We start from the raw sequence: 25,426 nt of genomic DNA on the forward strand, positions 1-25,426 counted from the left end.
GAATAAACATTTGACCAACAACTACTACTGACTGCTAGTAGGAACTAATTTTTTTGTAAGTAATAATCCACTTCAAATAGACCCGGAAATTAGCCATAGTATATTTCCCTCAATCTACTGATGAGCCTGATGGACGGTTATTCAGACCAAAATGTTCAGCTCTATATTTGTACCTGCGGAGCATCTACTGAAATGGCACTCTGAAGAGAGCCCACTTGATTGGTCGATATTGTAGTTGTCGGATGTTTGACGTGCAAGATTTCCACCTTAATAACTGCAGCAACTTTTTCATATGAGACCTTCAGAAAGTCAGCTATGCATGACCATACATTAGGTACAGTCATCCAGGGCTCCTTCTTCTATGATAAGAGTCAATCATCGTCTAAGCGTAACCGTTTCCTGACTTGAAGAAATTGTTTTCCTTTTCTGGTGCAGATTCTTATTCTGCTGCTCAAGAATTCGGTGCAAGGCAAATTCATGAGATTTCCAGCTCTTGCATAGGCGATAAGTCACTTCTTGGCTGCACCGCTTGGCTTCATAGGTTTGCTTACAGGATCTTATTTTACAGTACACATTCCGCTGCATAGTAGCAGATTTTTTTTCTGGCTAATTCTGAACTGAATAACTCTAGAAAAGCATCGAGAAAGACCAGCACCTACAGAGACAAGTTACTTAAATATTGACAAAGGTCCATTGTTGACCTCTTATAACTTAACTGGTTGTTAACGAATTAACGAAGTACAAACATCTTCAGGGAACGTTATACGAATAGGCAGTTGGTCAGTAACAAAAACAAATAGTAGGAGAATTTGATTTCTACTTTATTTTGAAATTTTCCAACCGAGTCATCAATTTTTTTACTTTTTTTTCTAGTAAGTAACAGAAAATAGGATGGAATATTTTTGTAAGAAGCAAATAAAGTTATCAACATCTTTCATTTTATTTAGAGTAATTTGACTAAGAAAAAAAGCTCTGAAAACTTTTGTTTCTGGAACAAAGTATAGGAACGTCTAAGTTTTTTGAGTTGATCACTAAATGAAACAAAAAGAAAAACTAAATCAATGTTAAGTTTTTCGACAAATTCCATGTATTGCCATACAATAAAATGATTATCATTCATCACATTAATTTATTATAGAGTTCATACTTGATTTTTATAAATATGTTTGCATTTTTCCTTTCAAATTTTTGTACACAATGTGAATATTTTCAAAACAACATCGATATTGTCTGTAATAGAGCTATTCAACAGTCTTGTATGGAAAACAAAAGCATTCAAGAAATTGACTAATATACCTAGAACTCAATTTTATTTTCGTGAATCTTGGGTTTCCGAATAAAAATTGTTTTATTCTTTACTCAACAAACACGATATGATAGGTAGAAGCTACGTTCTAGGAAGGAGTACCAGCACGTAAGAACCAAATTGGCGTATCTAAGATCTTTTTACGGTATTCTTTTGATGCAGTGGAAGCCTCCACTGGACTTGCATCTTATGCAGTCTAATTACAGACTGGTACCAGTGAAGTACCGTTGGTTTTATCGTGAGAAGTTTGTAATGAAACCAAGTGATCAAATATTTCTAGGCACTGTAATTAACGTTGAACTACCTCACAATTGTAATTCATTCTTTATTCTCACTGCCTTTCAATGTGGTTGTTTTTAATAGCATACAGTATTTTTATTATTGTCCCAAAATTTGAGTACCTATTACTACTCCAAAATCGAAATCAATGGTTAACATTCATCCGTACAGTTGATACAGCGTAAACGAATTTCTGAAACATTCACATATATGAATGGCACCAGGTTAAATCAACAAAGCAGTCTGTTTAAGAGTCATTGTCATCCATTTTGAAAGAAATATATTGAAATAAATAACCATTATTCAAAAGCCAACATACTTAGATACGATTTATTTAATGGTTTATCATATAACGGTTAGGTATTTATTTAGAAAATTCTATAGAACTGAAGTCAGTGGTTTGTCAGTGGTTCTTAGAATGATGCCTTCATCTTTTGAGGATATATTTGAGACATGAAGGATGTCAACAAGTTGAAATTAATAATAAATTTAGTACCTTGACTTGCTTCATTTGGAAATAATATACATATGGAGAACTATAAAAACCGCAACGTCATGCAGTAATTTTTCTAATTTTCTACATTTTTAAATGTCAGTGTCAAAACAGAGTATTCAATTCCATATCGAATAAGTCGAGTTTTATTACAATAACACTTCAACCACAACTAGTAGGTAGTTTCATTCTCAATCCATACACTTAGCCGAACAATACGAGTATCAGAATTTCAAGTACCAATTCACCATCAGTGGTGCCATCAGTACCACACTGTCAGTGGCCATGGAGATCCTTCTAGATCTACCCCCTCTCCAAAGTTGTATGGAGAAAGAGGCTAGATTGCTTGTGCAAATTGCCAATTACACAAATCAATTCAATGTAGAGTGCAACAGACTGTTGGTTGACACTGAAAGTAACAGCATTCTGGAAATGACCTCTGACTTTATGCCTTCAACTGTCAACTTCGAACTGCCTTATAAAGTACTGTTCCCGAATAGAGAGGACTGGATCCTCTGGGAGAAGGAAATATTGAGAGCAGATAGTTGTTGGTACACAGATGGATCAAAAACATCTTCCGGTTCAGGTGCGGGTTTGTTCAGTCGCAGACCCAGAACAGAGATATCAACCTGGCTATGCGACTGTATTTCAAGCTGAAATTTACGCTAATGAATTGTGTGCGGAGGGATTGGAAGAATCCAACCTCATACACAAGTCAATGAAAATATTATCGGGCAGTCAAGCGGCGTTGAAAGATCTTGGCTCCTACCGAGCAGCATCCAAATTGGTAGCAAATTGACAAAAACAACTCTCCTCGATAGGAAGACTCAACAGATTGTCTCTGGTCTGGATTCCTGGCCATACTGGCCTGGAAGGCAATGAGCCGGCTGACTCCCTTGCAAAGGAGGGTACCGCAAGCAGCTTCATCGGACCCTAACCTGTTATTTGCATCGCTATAGGCCAAACAAAGATTGAATACCTGGATGGCAAGAAGATTTATAGACTTCTGGCAGAATCTTCCAGGATTGGTTCACTCCAAGGCGTTTATTCACCCTTCAAAGCTTGATACCGAATAGTTGTTGGACGACAGTAGGAATGAACTACAATGTCTAACAGGCCTTCTTACAGGTCACTGCCATTTGAATCATCATTTGCAGAGACTCGGAGAACAGAGACAGCAGAACAGCAGAGACAGCAGAACACATACGTATTTCATTCCAACGCATTTCTTTCTTCAGGTACAAACTATTATATAACCCTCTATTTTGTTGTCTCAAATATACACAGAACAATGTCAGAGACCTAATTGATTTTTGATCTTTCCTTTCAAGATAGTCCGGTAGTTTATTTTTTTTTTTTGTTACATTTTCATGAACCAAGATCGTGATAGATTATTCGCAGAACTGCATTCAAGATGATGAGCCCAAATGAAGACTGTCATACACAAAATTACCAAAACTAATGAGGATCGACTCATATCTGCCCGTGATAAATCAGTAAAACTCTGATATAATAAGTCAGAATTAACCATATTTCACCCTTGCTAAAAAGTTTGAAATAATATCGTCATTATCTGAAAGAGATTTTATGTTGAAAATAAAATTTTCTTTTTACCTGAATTACATTTCATCATTTAAATCGACGTCTCGAAAATAGAATCCTTAACATCAAAACAAACTTTTTTAACTTCGAAATAAAGCAATTAAACATAGTTCTCAGCATTCTTGAGATTGTTTATCCCATTCTGATTTTCCGTATTTTCAGTGCCAAAATACTAAAATATTTTATTGAATAATATAACTAATCGGTAACCCAAACTCGCCTTGAACCACTCTTTCCACGCTTCCACGCCTATGGACGCCTCAGCACGCTAAAAAGAGATAAGTCGCTAACTTTCGAACAAAATAAAAATGTATAGTTCATTCACTTGATATTTATTATAACCTTCCTAACCTATCTCAATTCACTTCATGTGCAGGGTCGTACTTGGGCCAGGTTAAAAATGAATTATTTATACTGCGCTTTTCATATGAACGGAAAATTCTTAATTGGGATGACTAGTGTTGATAGCATCAACAGGATTAAAGGAAAACAATTGCTTAATAACTGACGAGAATAGTAAAATAATACCGGATGACTCATTATTTTAACTAAATTACATAACTGGATCAAAAGTTTCAAAATTTTGCTGGTGAACTGATATAATTTGAAAATATTTTGAATTCTTCTCCAATTCAAAATTCTTCAATTCCAATGAGCCCTTCTTGATTATTTCATTCCCTCAAGTTTAGAGTACTTTGTAAAAAAAAGTTACGATACATTTGTTAATTAATATTCCTTTGATTTCCCCCTTCTTCAAATATGCGGTTATTTCACGAATGATTTATATTTAAATTATCATCGAAGCACCAACAAGCACACTTATTCATGATTTAATTGAATAAATTCAAATTGGGACCTGTAAAAACAGCTGCCTAAAGGCTTAGACTTATCAGTATACATACTAGTTTTATCAGAAAGTTTCTGGAAGTTGAAACTGTCACGATTATTCGACCAAATAAGTCCTGATACCATGAGTCAATTTAGAATTTGAGAATTATTTTTATTTCAATTATCATTTGAGTATAAACTCGCATAACCTCGTTGATAATCTCAAATATCTAAATGATTTTTTAATCATATTATTGTCGATATCAATTCATTGACACCCTTCATATGTAATTTCTTCATACAAAGGACAAATCACAATTATTGCTGAAGTTTTCGGCTGAATGAAGCACAGCAACCGGTTGATCACCCTGTTGTCTGAGCAGAAGAAAACAAATAAGAGTAAAGTTAAAAATCAAACCAATCAAATGGGCATTTATCTCTTTATCATCATCAAGCAGAAGAACACCTCCATTGGTTTGATTAAACTTTAAATTAACGCGCCGTTTTGTCAACAGTGTATTGGTCGTTTGCAGCAACATGCAGCTCTTATTGGCGGACCCAATGCAACGTCGTGTCCGCTATGCCACAAGATGTTCCTCGGGGGGAAGCGCTCATGGAGCACATGAAGCACACCCACAAAGACCCCAATGCTTCCGGGGTAGCAAGTAAGTACCTAATTTTGATGTTGATATGGTTGTTACCTGCATGCTTTCTGTAGTTGTGGTAGTTTTTTTGTTTTGACCAACTGTCGAGTTGCACCAAAATTTTTAGTTGTCGTAGAAAGGCATGAGACGATAAGTTGTCATATATAGTTATCGATTTCTCTATCAGCATTTTCGGCCAATTCATACAGATCAGTACTATTTTGTGTGTAACTCAGTTGGTTCGCCCATTTATTAGCTTATTTTTGCTTTCATAACCTTTAATTTGCTCTGGCCGTCGATTGAAAAAAAAGTATAGATTAATTATATTTGCGATAGAAACATAAAGTTCAATTTTCAGTAAAGGAACAACTTCTCAGGTGTCTAATTTTGAAAGCCTTGTATATCCGGAAACTTGTGAAGTATCTCTAATGAAGGGCATAACAGAAATAAAAAGAATGTAAGCCTAAATTTGAATACAATTAAAAAATAAATAGAACAGAGGGGAACAAAAATGCTTTCAAGCCTAATCGATCCTTTACAAAAAACCCTTTTATATTTTTAAGTGGATCTAGACATTGATTTATTATTCAAGAAGTCAAATTAACTTCTTTCATATTTTTCGAAGTCTTCTGCTTTACATCCACTGAAACATGAAACGAGGCAGATCATTTATTCCGTTATCTAATGTAGAAATTGTAAATCTAACCTGAGGTATTTATTTACTTTTTATGGAGCTTTTGCGGTCCCTGTCCCATTACAGTATGCTATTTATTTTTTGCTTATTAACAATAGTTAGAATAACACGAGGTGTGATGATAACTGAAGTCTATTTTAAATAGAACTTGGTTTGAAATAAATTGGTGTTTCTAGAAAGTGGTATCGATATAATGGTCAATGAATAAATCAGTAGTGTTAGCGGTGACGGCTACTTTTTCAATTACTTTCATTCAAATTTTTTCACTTTATATCGATACTTTCAACACACATTGATAATTTAATGCTTTTATAAAGATCCTGGGGTGCTTCGCTTTATATCTTTTTTCTCTCTCTGTTGACGTCATCGATCCTTATTTAGCGAAAAGGAGAACCGCCAATCACCCATGTCCTGTTTGCGGGAAACACTATGTCAACGAAGGCTCTCTAAGAAAACATTTAGCTTGTCACCCTGAAACATCGCAATTGTCAAGTTCCTTAAGAATGTGGCCATGTTCTGTATGTCAAGCCGTTTTTACTCACGAATCAGGTACAAATCACTTTTTTGTTCTCATAATATTCTCAACAGTTAGTCCACATATGTAAATCGTGTTATTGAACAGATCGGCATTTTTTTTGTTTTATGGTTTTGGACAAAGTGAAAGGCTTCTTGGTAACAGAACAGGGACAACGGTTTCGAACAGGCTTATTTTCATTTCATTTTACTTTTTTTTTCCTACATATGTGGACCACAACTGATGAGAATATTACTCAAAATGCTTTCAATCATAACTTTGTCAACTTTTTGTCTTTTGTCTGCTTTTCACGCGTTTTTTAGTGAATATTCCGTTAAATTTTCTAAATGCACATTTTACCCACTAGGACTGCTTACCCATATGGAACACATGAGAATGGATCCTAAACATCAGTTTGCTGCGCAATATGTTCTATCTCGCGCAGCTGCTGAAAGGAGGGAACGAGAAACTATTCTGGCTGCAGTCACATCTGCATCCGGTAGTGGACTCCTTGGTTTAACCGGAATGGGACCAGGTAAGAATAATTCATTTAATATATCATAATTTGAGAAAACTGAAGAAACATTTTGCATAAAAAAAATAAAATTTGGAACACTTTCCATGATAAGGTTTCGAACGACTTATTTCATAGACATGAAAATATACATTTTTCCCTGTTTCTACACTGGGTACTCAGCTGACACAAAAGTTGCTTATGACAAATTAAAAGCTTCAGTACTTTCACTTTGTTCACGAGTCCTTCAAGCTTTCACTGATTTTTGCTAAACGTTAATTCCTTTCATCGTTTTCTAGATTTTTTCCAATTCAGAGTTTTATTTTCGTTCCACCTCGTCCAACCAGTTCGAGTTTTTGCAATATTTAGTTCTTCCGCCACCCTTCTTGTTTCTGCTTAGTCTAGTTATTGAAGGTTTCCAGAACTTTTCGATAAATTATTTTCATTCATCACGAGTGTAGTCTAACATCGGCCATTGCCGATGACTGTGCTTTTCCTCTTCTTTTGACTACCTTATAGATATAGAGCATAATCGATTATATTGTCAAGAATATTCTAGAAAAAGTCTATTTTACAACTTTCACCCGCGAACTGTTACTAATCTGGACGTGCCAATACTTGATAGGCGATTGTTAGGGTTCAAACTCTCGATTATGACCATCGGGAAGTAGCGAACTATATTCGACTTTGGTCTCCTATATTACCTAAGGAGTTGGAAGTGAGTAAAGCACACATTGATTATAATCTAACTATGCTCGACCACGTCTAACTATGGTTGTCGTGAATGAAAACCATTATATTCCGCTGCCATACTGAAAGGAAAGTAGTTGGCATTAATCATGGTCTGCTATAGACTACTATATCTGCTGACACCACCATCTTGTACTAGTTAGTAATATTGACATTTGAAGTAATTTATCTTCCTTTTTTGGACCATTCATTCCGCTCGTATCTGCTTGAGTATAAACGCGGCAACAACCCATTGTATAAATTGATCGAATCATCGCGAGTACAGTCATTATCATTATAATTATCCATTCTTAAGAAAAATTTCCAAAAACTTGTTTCAATTGTTACAGCCAGTGGCAGTCCAATGTGCGCCTCTCCCAGTGCTCACAGTGATAGTTCTTCTGGGAATGGAAGACTATCATCCGCAGGATCGGAAGCAGGAGGACTGAATAATAATAATAACAACTGCAATACGAAATTGGGTGATATATTAAGAAGTAAGTGAAGTTTCGGTAATAAGACTGTGGTCATCCATAAATTGATTTGAAAGGACTTTAAACGGGGCATGTTTAGTATCTCCGGAAGAGGCACTTTCGTTAAGTACTTCAGTTTCCTCAATGATGACTGTAATTTGATAATACTTACTTTCCAATCAATAAAACTAAAGTCGTTGTCTCAAATCGGAAATTGAGAATGGTTATTTCTTTTTATATAGTGGTTCTTTCAAAGCCTCCTTTCAAAGCAACATATTCCATTCAGTAAAACATTAATTCAAGATTCATGATTCAGTTATTAGGATTTCGAATAAAATTCGTTCCAAACGTTAAATCAAAACAGTGCAACTAGTAACAGAATGAGTTAAGATAATAAATAAACCAAAAACAAACTTGTATAGATCACAACATAATACAGTATCTCAAAAACGATCATATTGAAATTCTCTTGTGATGCTGGTGGAATGGCAAGCCTTACTAAAAGGTTTCAATAGACATTATTGAAAAATTCCCATTTATGGAAAGTTGAGAGACATAAATTGGGAATTGCCGCCATATTCTTATTTTGTGTATAGTACTTATGAATATCTCTTGATTAGAAGTCCAAACATGCCAAGAACCATTGTTAAACACTCTCAAACAAATGGGTGGATACTTTTTTTTTCTATGATTTTCGATAATATACACTTTGAAATCCTAATCAAATTTTTGGAATATATTTGGATTATCAGTTTGTACGATACAAGTCATTCACATCAGGCTTCATCTAAAGCGGTTTTATCACTTACTGATATGATTGCATTTTATATCATTTTCGAGAGGATACAATCGAATGCTAAAATTGGATATGTATCAGTAATATAAATGATGAATGAGAATGGCCTCAAGAAAGATCCTCGGGGCATTCCCATACTCAAAAGTTTGCATTAGGGAAAAAATTACATTGAATGACAAATATTTGTTATAAAAAGTCGTATGTTTTTGCAATATCAAGAGAATCATAAACATAGTCAAAAGCTGTCAGACAAAGTAACATATGGGTACTTGCCATTTTCAAAGGCTTCAATTATGTCATTCACCCGTTTTCTGACAGCTTGTATTATGGACCTATTTTTTTTGGAACGGTATTGATGTTCATGTAGTAAAGAATAATAATAAAAAAAGCTGAAAAGTCTGTTTACCAACGATTTTACCAAGGATTGGGATTATTGACTTCGAGTGATGATTACAGTTGTTTCAACATCGCCTTATCTTGGTTAAAATATACCCACAGTAAAACATGAGTTAGGTAGATGGGTGAGAGGAAATGATATTTTCTTATGAATTTAATCGAGACAGATGATTTTTTAAATGACATAAATGCCTTCAAGACTTCTTCGGTCACCAGAAGAAAATGTATCTAAAGTATTCCATCATTGTTGAATAGAACCAAATATTCCATGCAATTCCTTATCAAGGAATTTAAAAAATATTCTCTGCTCAGTCTAATTAATCAATTAGTAGTTTTCAATCAAATTTCACATTCACCTGTTTTCTTCTTTAGGCAACAATGGACTGCATCAACAATACAACGTTGAAGATCAGCTGCACACGGCGAATCGAATGGCTGTCATAGCAAATATGGTCGGACAAGGTGGAGTACCCCCTGGTCTAGGATCGGACCCATCTGCTGCCGCCAACATAACCGCCGCCAACCTTGCCAATTTAGCGATGCGACTGGGTGTTACACAAGTAAGTTTTCTTCAATACCATATCTATATTGTACATACGGGGGCAAACGGTCGATCCTTTATTACATATTGTTTAAAAAAAAAGTGAAGAAAGAATAATACCTCAGCTCATCCTCTTAAATCTTAACTGAAACTCTACCAGAGCCCTCTCCGGGTCAGACCGCCACTTTTTCTGTTACTACTCAACGATACTTCCTATCTAGTCGTTTTATCGTTTTATCATCAACATCAATATATCTAAGTGTATTTGAATTATCCTTTTCAGCCAGCAAATAGATAAGCACTAGAAAGTAGGCATCAAACGTTCATGATTCACTGGTCAACAGATTTATTTCTTATTATTCTTGAAGCTCCCTACTCAGCTCAATAATCAGATTACAAATTCAGTTTCTCCATAATGGGTGAATTGAATTGAAAAAAATTGGTTGAACACTCGGTTCATTCCAATAAAAATATTGAATAAAGTAATCTCTGTTCACCCTAAATAATGAAGAAGTGTGGTATTATTTCTTGGCACTCGATAAAACTCAAAAACAGAACATTCGTGATCCATCGCTGTTTATTCGACCTACCATACTCGTAAGCCGCACCAATAGTGCTAGTGAACTACAAATGTAATGCCTTATTGCACTCAACAGTCCTTATTGGATAGGCCTAAGTATGAGAAGCATGGATATATCCCACATATCCCATGTCGAAGATGCAATCTACGTAATCGACTTGAGAAGTTTTTTCTATCTTGAATCCGTATATACTTATTCCTACATGTTTAAAATAATTGAAATTTGTTGATTTGTATTCACGTCTCTCCACTCTTCCTCATCTCCTCTCGCTTTCTAGTTCATTGCAATGTAGACTGTTTTCATTCTTGATTAAATATTTTTAAATGTTGCGAATCTCCACTAGAGGAATACGTTGTTGATCAGCATGAAAGCATTTTCTTTGAATTTCCTCTCAAACCTCCCTAACTTGCATTCGGTTACATATAAAACACGTTTCTTTTTTAAGCGTGTACACCTAACATCTATGAACGGAATTCGAAAATAATACACAGTATGAAAAGGAACAAGTTCAATATAAAAAACAGATCAATTATTCTTGCTGATAACTAGTGTTCGAAACGTATTGCCAATACATATTTCAAGCCCCAAATTGCTCTTAAAGCAAAGCAAACATTTTAACGGCTTCAAAATTTAATCTGATATAATTGAATTTATGAGAAAAGTAATAATTCTTTTTATTTTTACAAAATATATTTTTCATGACTGGTATACTTCAAAATAATTTTCTGTAGATCGACAAGTTAGACGATCATACGTTTCATATAAAGAATTATGGGTTTTGAGTTCGAACCAAACAATCAAGAATACTACTGTATTTTATCATACAACAAAAACCATTCTGAAGAAACAACGTTTTATTCCAGGCAAACCAGGTGAACAACTCCAGCAATCCTTCAACTCCTCCCATCACCAACGATACGTTGTCGCTCTCCATGAACGCAATGAACGCTATGAGAGCCTCCATGGACAGCATCCGTAACATGGACGTAATGCGTTCCTCTGTCATGGATATGTCCTCGTCACAGCAGTCGCAACAGCAACAGGAGGCGCTTAGGATGCAACACGCCGAAGCCCTCATCAGATCTCAGGCGGAAACAGCACTTCGACTTGCCATGAGCCAGGCTCTGCCACAACTTAATCAACAGGACAGCAGCCACAGCCCACTACGCCATAATGGTACGTAATTGTATCTCCTTTACTTCCGTGCCCAAAAGTTTCACTCATGAATTATTTTTCAAAACTTCGGAATTACTTCATTTTATATTTCTGTATTTTTTGCTCTCTCTGTAGTTTTCTGTTGCGGTCTGTCTTTTCAGTTTCTATACATATGCATTTCCTGTTTCAATCGTTGGTCTCACGACTTTTCGAAAATCCCTGTTTCCGTTTCTTCTAATATTTTTGTTTTCACTTGCAGAAAATTCTTCCCGTTTCTTACGATTTCTCTTCGCTATTTTCTATATTTTCTATAACGAAACGTAGGTACCTGAAACTTCACACTCGTTCTAATACTGTCCCTATCATGGTTTCTGTTTAATCTACGTAATTTTTTCTTTTACTTCACTCAACTCCCTTTACAACCACTCTCTTGCATTATAGTATATTACTAGTTGTTGGCCGCAACTTCGCCCACGTAAAATTTGGTTTGTCACATTGAGTTTCGTGACAGACCATTTCAAACAAATAGTTACAATATTTTTTATCAACACAAAATTACAGGTTTCCATTTTCCATGAAATTCAATACAATCTTTAAACACCCATTTTTTACCCTTGAGGGTGGACATTCCTGATTCCCTTCCTTGATGCTTATTTACGCTATACAAAGAACCTACCTGCATATTCCAAGATTCTAGGTTCAGTACGTTAATATAAAAGTGGGCAACAGCTATCTGTATCTGTAAAGTAGGGAGGTTGAGTGTAGACCCACAGCACTTAGGCCATATGTGACCCATTGTAAATCCTCCCGAGGAGTTGTCCTCCTAGGTGGACAGGTCACTGGGAGACATCTCCTTTATATCGGCAGGTGTAGGCCAAGACTCGCCTAACACACAAGACTCTCTTTGGCAACTTTGAGGTGTCTCACGGTGGCCTCCGCGAAGGTTTTGGAAGGTGCAGCGACATTACTGTCATTGCGCGGCTTCTTCAACCTTCTTGGGGTTCCCTCCGTGGAGGTACACAAGTGATGGATCTTTCTTGCAGGGGCAGCCGGTTCCTTGCCTTTATTCAATACGGAGCTCTCGGCTCCCGCCGCAGGAAGTGTCGTTGCTGTGGCTTGGAGTGGGGGAGGAGGAGGAGGGTGCACTTATAGTTGCTGCCACTCCTGCCTCCTTCGCTCTCTTTCTCCTTTTGGCTCGCAAATGCGCTTTCGCCTTATCCTTTGTATTACATCACTAGGTGATCTACTACGTCCAGCCTCATTCCAAGTGGTAGATTGGGGTGGACATTTCTGTTCATCCCCAGCTACCGTCTTAGATTGAGGTCAGCAATTCTGTCCAGCCTCGGGATTGGTTTTTGTTTTTGTTGTTTCTGTTTTTGTGTTTGTTTCATTCATGTGTGTTCCCACGAGTAGCATGGGAAGAGTTGGTCACCTCTGGCAGAGCCCTGCATTACCAGAGGTAGGCTGATTACAATGAGGTTTCACCCAGTTCCCCAAGGGGATTGTTCGTAACCGCAAATCACCCTGCCACCATTCAGCTGTCGGCACGATTCCTTACACCTTAGCTTGGGTTGGCTGGTTCACGGTGGCATATTTTGCAAAGGCTTTTGGGGAGTTTTAGTTCCCCTCGCCCTACTTATTTCTGCCACTGACCAGGAGTCTGGCGACCCCGTCCGTAAGGCCACATTAGCTTTCCAGACAGGACCTCCAGTCCCCTGGCCGTTCCCCTATCCGCCACACAGGGGCGCGCTGGGGGCAACCCGCGTGGGGCAATAGCTATTAATTCATATTTTTGCTTTAAAAATACAGTAACTAAAAAAATATGCCAACTATACTAAGTAGTGAGTACCTTCGAGAATCGAATTAACAGATATTCTAAAATGTGCATTGTGAAAAAAGTATCCAATTTAATTGTATTTATGGCTCAGTATTTTGCACATAGTGGCTACCACATAAGAGGTACTATCTACCGCTACCGTTAGCAGCGGCTTTATTTCTCTGTATAGGTTTTTTGGCCTTTGAGATCGCCGACAGCTTAACTATGCACAATACCGCTTACCATTCTGTTGTATACTCTGAATAATAAATTGTACTGAATACAGGAAAGTCAAAAACTGAATATCTGTTGTTTACTGATTTACATACAATTTTATTAAGAGGAATTTAAGTTTAAATGTTCTCACATCTCACTTTCACTTACAGGGAATTACCAGGGTCACCAAGGGCAATCCTCCCAACAATTGAGTCCTGACCTTACAGAAGCTTTAAGGCTTCAGGAGCAAAGGTTAGAGCAGGCGTTAAGGTTGCACGGTAGCGATCCAAGGTCACTAGGTTTTTCATTATCCAGTCAACAACAGAATCAACAACCGTGAAATTTTAGTTACTACTGAACGCATAATACGTAAATAAATCGTTAAATATTACATTAATTCATATCACAAAAGCGAACGATGACGTTTAGTAGAATAGTTTTAAGGCAGGTTAGTTATACTATCGACTTTCGTTGTTACTATTGATATTTTTATCAAATGGAATAAGGTGCTTCGTCTAACGTTGTTGTTCGCTTTTTGTTTTTTGTTTTTTTTTTGAGAAAAGTACAAATCATTTTCTTCAGTTTTATTTTAGCTGCTTGTACGGAAAATATGGACTGGATTTTTATGATACGACAAATTTTCAAATTTTCGTGAAATTATGCTAGTTTCAAAACTTAATAATGAGAATACATAGGGTAATAACCACCGAATAAAAAAATAATACCAAATATGTTTTAAATATTTCAGGAAAAGAATTGGTAATGATATATTCAAATCGTCGCTAAATTCAAATATATTTGAAACTGATTTTGAAAGTTCATCCTATTGAAAAAGAATTTAAAAAACGTCATATACGTAACTTATTTTTATGAATATTCTAAGAAACAACAAATTATGAATCGATCCATAATGGGTGAGCAACGAATACTTTTGTAAGAACAGCTCAGTTCCATTTTAAAATTTTGTAATTCTTGTTTAAAATACATGAAAACAGCCGGTCCATATTTCCCATTGAATGATTTTTTTATTGAGTTATTATCTTTAAAATTCAATAATGTGCCAAATAGTTTTTTTTCTCAATTGCGTTTCGTGCGCTCGGTATATGATTCTTGATGGCTAAGCCATATTTTAAAATTATTAATGCACTTTAAAAGTGTACCACTACAAAAATCATTAAACAATGTATAGATTATAAGTGTTATGAATGAATATCCAAACAGGACTGTTTAGGTATTCTGAAATTACTTAAATTTAGGTTGTACATAAATATAATTGTTTATAGAATATAAATATGTATGAATGATATATAGAGAATTTGCAAAACGATTTTTTCTAAGAATGAAAAGTATGAATTTTTGAAAATTATCTTCTATTGGTTTTTATTTTTGCTGTGATTTTTTTTATTTGGCCGGTTTAATGTAACATACCTAGCAATAACGTAATAATTTTTTGCAATGTACACTGTGATTTTACGATATAAATCTTATGATTTTTAATATTTTTAAGAAAACAAATCGGCTTTAAGTTTATTTTTTATTTAATTGAAAAGTACAAACTGAATATTATTTGAGAAATTATATTTTTTCTGAAAATTTGAGAATACTTTTGTATAAATGTTCGAGTGAATGTGAAGATAAATTTTATTTTGTACATTCTCAGAAACCCAACAAAAATTGTACTTAAATTTTATTGAAACGAATTCTTTTTCTGGACACTTAAAATGTGGTTTTATAATTTGTAAATAACTAAAAGTAAGAGCCTCTGTATATAAGCAATCCCAATTTCAAAAATTTGTAACATTTTTAATTTGATTCATTGTCAAAAAATTTGAACTTCAAGAACTCTTTTCTGGTTTGTAAATAGTTTCCAATACAATTTTTTGAATTTTTTATCAATACTACTTCATTCCACATTTATCAATAGCCACATATAGTCAATAGTTGCTAAAGATTACAATAGTAAACAGCATTCACAGCTGTCATAACTTCCCCAAAAAGTGACAAATCAGAGACATTTTACACACTCAATTATCGTGTAAAATTTCGCAAGTGCATAAGAGTTTATTTCCAACACCCCCGGTAATATTTTCGTTTTTCAAAATTTACCTGAATTTTCGATACCAAATTCAAAACTGAAATTAGGCACTAAAATAACCACTTGTTAAGAATATCAAACATTGAAAGAAAGATTTTGGCCCTGTTTACCTGCACAAAATTGTATAACCCATCCTTTCGATTCCATTTGGTAAGTCAGAATCTATCTTTCACCACAAATTTTCAAGTCATCAACAACCTAGCTGAAATATACAGGGTGTGATTTTTGGGCAGTTTTTTCAAAGAGCTTCTAAGCTTTTTGGGCGAAATTGTCATCTTTTATGCTATTTCTACCGATTATGACGACGGCCAAGGCCACAAAATAATATTCACTTTAACTTGCCATGTAATAATACAGTAAAAACACTGAAATAGCCCGGTTGCACAAAGTGCTTCAAAATATTTTGCCCACTATAATTACTTAGGTAATTATCACACTAAAAATTTTACAATAGCCCAATCAAAAATTGATTTTGAAATAGTTTCGCATTACTCTGACCTCGATGCGTTTTGTTTTCAAAAACAATAGTTGAATTCAACATTTTAGTACCCCAGGTAGACAAAAGTTATTTTGTCTATCATTTAGTGTATTTTACATAAATATTAAAGTCTACTTGCCCGAATGGACAAATATTTATTGTAAAATTACCAAAAGAAAATTTTATTTGCAATAGCCCATAATACAAGTGCGATTTTCGCACAACAGTTTTTCAATTTCTAACCATATTTTGTTAAACGATTTTGTTGAAAGTTTTTTGAGCTTGGTTTGTTGTAAGTGTTCCAGAAGTTCCAAAAAAATGCTGTAGCGTCGCCCCATTCCTCAGTGCATGTACCTTCGTACAAGAATTCAGATAATAAATGTGTTTAGAAATAGTTTATAATAATAACAATTGCCAGGAGTAATTTCTTCTTTCAGTGTTAAATAGATCTATGTATACGTTATGAATAATGTCAAAGTGAAATTTTCATTTTGAACTTATATCTCAGAATTATTTTGAGATTTATATAATAGGTGTCCTTATATCTGGAAACTTTCCTCTTTCGATTGAGTCGATATTGCTTATTAGCTTTTCCGATCGATTTTATCATTACAAATATATATTGCAAAGCTCGTATTGTAGTCTCGAAAGGCTCTTTGTCTATAACACTATTCATTGACTCACTCATGTATTTTTTCGAAATATCAATATGTTCAATATTTTCCCATCAAAATCTATATCATTCCTAAATTAGGACGTTTGATCTGATCGCACCGATCGGTAACGCATTTCTAGGACTTATTTTGGATCGGTAACCTCTGATCTGAACCGATTTTTGCAGAATCCTAATTGCAGATTAATTGCCTGACTCAATAAATTGCTGCTTGTTTCCCATCAGTATAACCGCTTGTAGAGCAAAATAAAGCATTGAAAAATCTAATGGAACAAATGCAACAAATCTGGTTCGTTTAAATCCTCAGTTAAAATGCAATAGTCTAAACGCATAATGAAATACTTCTTATGCTATACAAAAATTCAGATATACCATACTTCAGTTGGAGTTATTTAATAACTGAGTTTTTCGAAATATCCTGCCGATCGTTTTCTAAAGATCGGTAGAATAATTCTTGAAACTAGGTTATTTTTCATTTATTTTACAATAATATATTCAGAACTTACATCATAACTACTCTCACACAGTTTGATCAGAAAGCAATTTCAAAATTCAACACTTTAATTTTAATGAATTTTCAAGCGGCCTTTTTATTATTGTTTCCATTATTTTCAATTTACAAAAATCCATGAAACTTTTAGGCGGGTGTTTATAGATTTTGATTTTTTAAATTACACATCAACACTTAATAATATAAAAAGTCTAAAGTCACTTTTGGGAGACACAAACGTTTTGGCCTTACAAACAAATGAAATTCAAAAAATTCAAGATTATTCAATAAAACCACATAATAAATATAGTAGTTTACAATGAATGTTAGTTGCAATTGTTAAGTTATGTTACGTTTTGTATACGTCATGTTATCTATTAAGTTCAACGACTGAAAAGGTATTTTTAAGATCAAACTTTTACAATATTTCTGTATTACATAGGTCTCATGGACAAGAAAATTTTCATAGGAATCCGGAAAAAAGGTATATTAGGCTCCAAATGGATCTCAGTGTTTCTTTCCAGCACTTTCAAAACATTCGAAATTTCAAATCCCTTTCGCAATAATGTGTCAACAGAGACTGACCTAATTACTTTTCAAAACAAAAAATAGATAATGAATCTGATCAAGTTGACAATTCGCTAGTATTTTCTGCCATAATAACTGCACTAGGATGGTATAGTTAAGTGTTTTATTGTTATACGATGTAGTTCAATAGTTACAGATAAACAAGATTTTTATGTTAGTCTTTTAAGCCACTGGCGAAATGTCAACAAAAAAATAATGATCTTAAAGATACTTTGGATTGAAAATGTTTCTCATCACCATAGTTCAACCTTCCAGTGTAGCGATTTCGCATATATTTCTTTCAATTCTTTCAAATAATTTCTTTGTAGAAATTTCGAAGATTCAACTGGAAAGCTAGAAATATTACTACAAAGAGCTGGATAGGACACCATAGTACATTAGAAATAAAACCAGAACAAATCCAAATTGTTGAAATCTGAAATATACTGAAAGCTCCATGTTATTTTCTTCCAAGATTGTTCTCTATATTTCACAATCATTATTAACAACAATGCTCCTTCAGTTAGCTCGCGATCTTCCATATTTCCGACATATCTTCCGAAGTTTACCAGAATTATCCAAACGAGCGGTGATATTGACATTTTCAATTTTTACTGAAGTTATGTCTCATGTGTGTGAACTTCAACAGTAAAATTTAAGCATTGTCAAATGTATAATTTATGATCGTTCATTTACAATAGTTACGTTAAATGCTTGTGCTATCACTACAGTAATAACCTTAACTATTTTTGCCGTATATCCCTTTTCAGGTTTCAGTATACGTTTCAAGGAGATCTAAACAATTCAACTTGTTTGTTAACAGTTTTGAGAAAGATTAATTTGGCTTGAAACGTTTCGAATCCCCTGGCAAAAAAATGTTTTAAGTTATTAAATCCATGTGAATGTATCTACAGTGTATTTTTTTTGAAAGTAATTTATTGTTTATTATACGATATTATTGTATACTTTTTATTGAAAATTTATTTGATGTTTGAAAAAAGTTTAAAAATATTTTATGATACTTTTATATAATATATTTTACTAACTTGAGAAAGATTTCAAAACGCAGCAAAATACTGAATAAACCGCTGCTGACGGTTTTGAAATGTTTCTTCGATAAGAATGTACTTTTAGATATAAGAGTTATATGTTACAGTTTTTTTACAAGTTTTGCCATTTTTATTTAAAATTGACTGCCATTTCATTTTAACTTATATTTTTCGCTTCCGTAGTTATGTTTACGTTCCTATATAATATTTTTTGTAAGCTGTAGAGCATCGCAAAAAAATTCGAACGAATGACTGTGTGAATGCGTTTTCCTGATTTACAAGATAAAAAGAAAAAAGAGAATTATCAGGTAATTTATGGAAATTCGAGAACCTGGAATGGATAACTACATATATGAAAAAACCCATGACAAAATTAATATTAAGGCATGATCCAAGTATCAAAATTGCGTATTTCTATATAAAATTATTGAAACATAGTTAGTTATTCATTCCTTGGAAACATGATAAAATGAAAAATTAGGTTTAGAATAAATTATCTGTGAAATTTGAGGCATTACGAAAATAAAAATAATTTGTAAGATATAGATAAAAGTTTGTGAAATTTAGAAAACAAATTGTTGCAATGTTTTGTTTATCAAAATCAATTTGATGTATGAAATGTATGTGTGACATGTAATTCTATTTACTGGAATAGCGAACATTAAAAAAAATAAAACTGTTGTTTAATTTCATGTCCATGCAGTGTCTTAGAAGTTATGGATCAAAATAATCTCTGAGACTTGCCAAATAGCTAGGCATCGATTACATGAAAAGTTTGATTTGAAACAATAAAATTGATGACTGTCAAAGAGACTTCACAATTCAATGAAGATGTTTATATATCTGGCGAATAGACCAAGTTATCCTGATCTATAGAAATATAACAAACTAGCCCACGATTTTTGTTAACCAAATTTTCAGTTGAATCAACTAAATAGTTGTAGCATTTTTTCTGAACGAATGTATGACGTTATTCTTTAAATTAACAGAACATTTTCATTTATGCATTGATTGAAATACATCAAACACTAAATGTTAAATGGAGCTCACCTCAATACATTAGTGAGAACCGCGCCCAAAACATTTCAACAATTTTTTACGTTTAGCACGTACAAACGCACACACAAATAGAATGAAAATCACTGTTTTGGGTTTTATTGCGTCGATAAAGACCCTCAATGATAGTTTTTCCCAAGTATTTCCCATATGCAGTCTGCGATAAGTCGATCAGCTATACTCCACTCATATGTATTGATGGCAGTATTTTTGTTCTGGTTTTTTCAATAGATTCATTTTACGCCAGAGATTCCAAACTCTACTCATACTTTTCAAGTTCAGTTTTTGGGTTCAACTAGATTTTATAATAGCGAATTAGTGAACAGTGTGGTCTTAGTTAGTTATCACACGCTGGAAGGCAGCTCATCAGTTTTTTTTTGTTCTTATGCAATGAGTGGCCATTCAGTCTGAATAGAAACGGAAAACCATTGAAAAACATCAATCAGGACAATAAATAAGTGAATATCTACACACTGAAATCAATTTCATGGTTTTACCTGTGACCCATATGTGGCGGCTACATTTGGTTTACAGCTTAGATAATCCAGTACCTACTCAACAACTGTGGTACCGACGATGCTCAATAGGCTGAAACAGCTGTCTACCGGTGGCTCTTAAATTGAAATCAATATGGGAATGATCAAAATATATATATATATATATATATATATATATATATATATATATATATATATATATATATATATATATATATATATATATTATATATATATATATATATATATATATATATATATATATATATATATATATATATATATATATATATATAAATCAAAAATGAAACAATCAGTGGACACAACACTCCAAAAGTGGGGCAAACCGCGGATACGTGTTTCTGGCTATTGGCCTCATCAGCGCGGTGCAGCAAAGTGTAAAGATGGCCGAAAGCAGGAACCAACACGGAGTCAATATGTTGACTCTTTTGGAGTGTTGTGTCCACTAATTGTTTCATTTATGATTTTTATATCATACCCACTCGATGAAATCTCTCTTTGTATTTATATCCTGGACTCGGATGTCCGGATGTTGGACAACAAGAGCCAACCGCACATTTGTGGTTCCAGTTAGAAGACCTAGAATTCCCAGGCTACATCTAACATGACCACGTAGGCAGCTATAGCTACCTGCGTGACATCCGGGTCCAGGATATAAATACAGATAGGGATTTTATCGAGTGTGTGTGATACAAATATATATATATATATATATATATATATATATATATATATATATATATATATATATATATATATATATATAGCTGCATATATATGTCCAGTAGTAACCAAAAGACTTTCTCCAACAAATAAGTATTAAGTTGAAGGGGATTGAAAAAACATTGTGGTACAAAACAGGTAGATAGTATAAATAGATATTCTTTTGAACTATACCATTAACAGATACACTGCCCCATCAATAGGGCTGACTTGGCTTTATCCATAGAAAAAAAAAATATTACAATTATTTTCTCTTGGGACTTTAAAGGCTATGTTGCTTTCTTTGATGTACCGGCTTGTTTGCATTCTTGAAATTCTTTCACTCTCAGATTTTTCCGAATGGACAGTAACCTCTTTATACAGTCGTATCATGCGTTGTGATGCAATAACTGGAAAGATCTAGCCTTATAATTGATTGAATGTTCAGGGGTTTTCATAATTGAATGTTGATCCTGAAGGGCTATAATCCTTGGATTATTTAAAAAAAATTCTTTATATGAACATAGGTCCGCAACTGCTTTATTTTTATCAAATTTTATGAAAATCAGGATAAGCTACTAGTCTCCTGGTCTCCTGCCTTCGTTCGGTGGATGGTTTTTGGAAAAGAAAATGAAATGTATCAATTTGCTTGTCCTTGTCCAGTTTGGGGAGCAGGATTGAATTTTCCACTCAAACCACTGAAAACACTGCAGAATATAGTTATGAAATGTATTTTCATATAAGACATATTTATTCATTTGACAGTTTATTCAGTTGACAAAAACAAATTTTCGAAAAGTAGGAGATTACAGCCGGTTCTCGGCCTCCTCACAGGACTATGGCGTAATTAATGGCATTTCAATGACTGATGATGTCATCAAGTTGACCTTGAAAATGTGTCTGGTGCATAGGTATGAATAATGTCATATAGAGAAACATTTTCCCCCACCACTTTTGACCTTGACTGACTTCTCACGGCCTCGAGCTATGTGCAATAACGTATGACCTTGAATATGGAAGGTGACATTGAGACTAGAGTCTAGCTCCGGTACGTGGCATTGAGGAGGACCTTGAACGTGGAGTTTGACCTTGCACATGGAATTGGATCTTGGGATAAGAAGAGGTAGATTCCATACACGGCAAAGTCAGGGTTTGACATTGTCCTTCATGAGTATTCTGTACAAGTTTGTTCAGAGTACACACACTTTTGCATACTACAAAGATCCCCCAATTAATGAGTGGTCCTTCCTGTTGACGCATCGAGTTGGGATTGGTGTTGGGGTTGTCTGTGACGTCAGGTGGGTCCAGTCGGATGGTAACCCTCGGGGCAGAGAGTGCACACGTTTGTACTCCACGAAGCTCCGACGACCTCTGCCTGCTCGTATCGCCTTCGATTAGCGCATCTAGATGGGAGTGGTGAGGTTGTCTGTGACATCAGAAGGTTCTGGTTCTCTAGTGGGTAACTGTTTCACTGCGGTATGTTCTTCTTCGAAACATTGCATAAATCCACATAGTTGAAAATTGTTTATATATTCCACATATTTTCATCGTATCCGTTTCAAAAGTTGATCTACATGAAATCAATAATGTAATAATACAGAATGATGTATTCAAAACCCAAATGTATTTTACTGCAATTTACTGATGGTGATTTGACTTGTATGAATTCATATACTACTGTGTATTTACCATGCACCCTGTACCTTCTATCATGAAGTTTTGCTGACATGAAAACACGATCTCTGGTCAATCATTTGTTTAAAAAATCTGTTTAAAATCTGTTTTTCCGTTAATCAGCTGTCGCCCCCATACGAACGACAACTCTCAGAAGTTGAGAAACTTGTACGAGCTAAGGTCTAATGAGGTCTTACCTTTTAACGTGTGATTCCTAACACGATAGTAAGTTATAGTAAGTTAATTTTGTTTCCATTTCATTTATAGATCAGATGATTTAGATGTTAATTGTAAGGAAAAATATAAACATTTTTACATATCAGTAATGATGAATTCACAGTGGCTAAGTTCACAATTCAATCAATCAAAGATGTGGATGATATTGTTTCAGTAAATTGTAAATAGTATCAAATAAAACAACTTCATATTGTTTTCACGTTTTATTTATCCAATATCCATTATACATTTGTTTGAAGACAATGTAAGTCCAAACTAATGAAATGCATACATTATACATAAAGGAATAAACATTACAAAATGAAACATGATGAAAATGAAGTGGAAAAAATTAAATGAAGTAGAAATTCAGTACAGAAAAAAATACAGTCAGAATTATAATAATAATGTAATATGTGTCATTATCTGCTGAAGCTGTGAACTGAGCCATCCAGTGCATTGTATGTCATGCAAAATGAGCACATATAATTTGGTGCTATCTGGAAATTTGGTTTCCCTGGTTTTAATCTCGACTTTCATATCGACTGTTGATGATTACGTAGCATTCGGTTAATGTGAACCATCGATGATTAATAGTGGATTAGCTCGAAATTGTACAATATCTATCAGAGGTGCATTCATATCTTTTTCATAATAACTAAGATACAAAAAATAACTAATAAAGAGAGTTTATTCTATGATTTTCACTATAAGGGTTTTACAAAAACCACGACACGTGTTTCGCTTCTTCAAGCATAACTGTGCTTAAGTTATGCTTGAAGAAGCTATTGTATAGCGAAACACGTGTCGCGGTTTTTGTAAAACCCTTATAGTGAAAATCGTAGAATAAACTCTATTTATTAGTTTTTTAAATATGGATTTTCATCAAGTATCGGCCAGTTCTATTCAATTACTAAGATACAAAATGAAAAATGTTTTTCTTTGATAACTTTTCAAGTAAATATTCAAAATCAACCAAATTTTGGTGATTAACTAAACGAATGAATTTATTTGATTAGCTTTCATGCAGGAGTCAGTTGTTTTGCTACATAATCAGGAACAGAGTAGTCTCGATGGTCCACACCCCAAAACTTTGAAGTGACATATATTTTTCAATATTTTTCAACAAAATAAGATCACTTAGATAATTTCCTGAACAGAACTACTCGTATGGAAAATCGATCGAAGCAACGATTTTTGATAAAAATGCACTTTTGTTCGACGACATCCAACCTAAGATGTCTACCATTATTTGAAATGAAAAATTTCACAGCAGAAATAATTATTATGATAACGTTAATGCATCAACATAACAGGAATAATGCAGATGAAATATCATGTTCTGTAGATTCGTGGTGTTTTTGAACTAACAAGCTACGCGAATATCGAATTCAGTCCATTTTTTATATGTACGTGTGGAATAATCACGTTTCGTGTTGTGTTTTTTGAATCTCATGAAACTCAACATTTGAATATTTCAAATTCTTATTCGCAGCTGAAATTTTGGGGAGTTTTACTGATAATTTAATTTGATGGGAGAAAATATTCAATCTGATAAATTTATCTGAAAAAAACGGTTATTTGCTTATACTTAAGAAAAGCATACGAATAAATTACAAAAACGGTGGCATATGAATAGGTGAAAAATATCCGATGAATAATTATGTTCCATTTCTTACACAGATGTTAAGAAAAAAACTTTGCAGAAAGAAATAAAATGGTGGTGATAAAAAATAAGAAACTAGAATGCGATTGTATTTTGTTGAGTGGTGCATTGTCATTGTATTTTCAATATTCCATATGGTATTTTGAAATTTGTTGATATGACCGAACAGTTTACATTCAACGAATATACAGATATGAATGTATTTTATGGACGAGCATTTTCTAATGCTGCAGAAGCCTGTCGTTGTCTGTTTTCCGAGCATTTTCCCAATCGAACGGTACCGGCAAGTGAAACTTTCGAGCATGTCGATCGCAGCTTGAGAGAGACAGCTATGTCTAATGGATAATTAATTAGAGCATGTTGTTTCATTTCGATATTACTGTAAGTACAGTTTTGTCAAAACGAGGTAGTGAGTGCGCTCCTAGAGCTGTGCGTACCGTTGTATTGGAGGAAAATATTTTGGAAGCTGTCGCTGATGATCCTTCAATGAGCATCAGAAATCTATCACAACAGTTCCATACATCCAAGTCGACAATTCATAGAATGATTAGCGAATAACTGATCCATCCATATCACATCCAGGAGATACATACCATGACACCTGAAGATTTTCCAGCACGACTGAAATATGTCAATTTGTACAATAAGCAAAGAGAGAATATGAC

At 34.1% G+C, this 25,426-nt stretch overlaps 1 protein-coding gene across 1 annotated transcript in view; it reads left to right on the forward strand.

Moving 5' to 3' along the window:
• The window catches only part of LOC111502719 (uncharacterized), a 157,860-nt gene extending 138,255 nt beyond the window's left edge, over nucleotides 1–19,605 (forward strand). The window contains 8 exon segments of the mRNA XM_074184376.1: nucleotides 5,024–5,111; nucleotides 5,114–5,173; nucleotides 6,228–6,395; nucleotides 6,728–6,895; nucleotides 7,954–8,100; nucleotides 9,641–9,828; nucleotides 11,254–11,566; nucleotides 13,748–19,605. Of these exon segments, the coding sequence (XP_074040477.1) occupies nucleotides 5,024–5,111; nucleotides 5,114–5,173; nucleotides 6,228–6,395; nucleotides 6,728–6,895; nucleotides 7,954–8,100; nucleotides 9,641–9,828; nucleotides 11,254–11,566; nucleotides 13,748–13,917 (1,302 nt within the window). The 3' untranslated portion in view covers nucleotides 13,918–19,605.
• Nucleotides 19,606–25,426: the final 5,821 nt, after the last annotated feature.

Source organism: Leptinotarsa decemlineata, unplaced genomic scaffold, assembly GCF_025532065.1.
Source record: "Leptinotarsa decemlineata unplaced genomic scaffold, Ldec_3_MD MMD2_tig00026354_RagTag_RagTag, whole genome shotgun sequence".
Classification (NCBI taxonomy): Eukaryota; Metazoa; Arthropoda; class Insecta; order Coleoptera; family Chrysomelidae; genus Leptinotarsa; species Leptinotarsa decemlineata.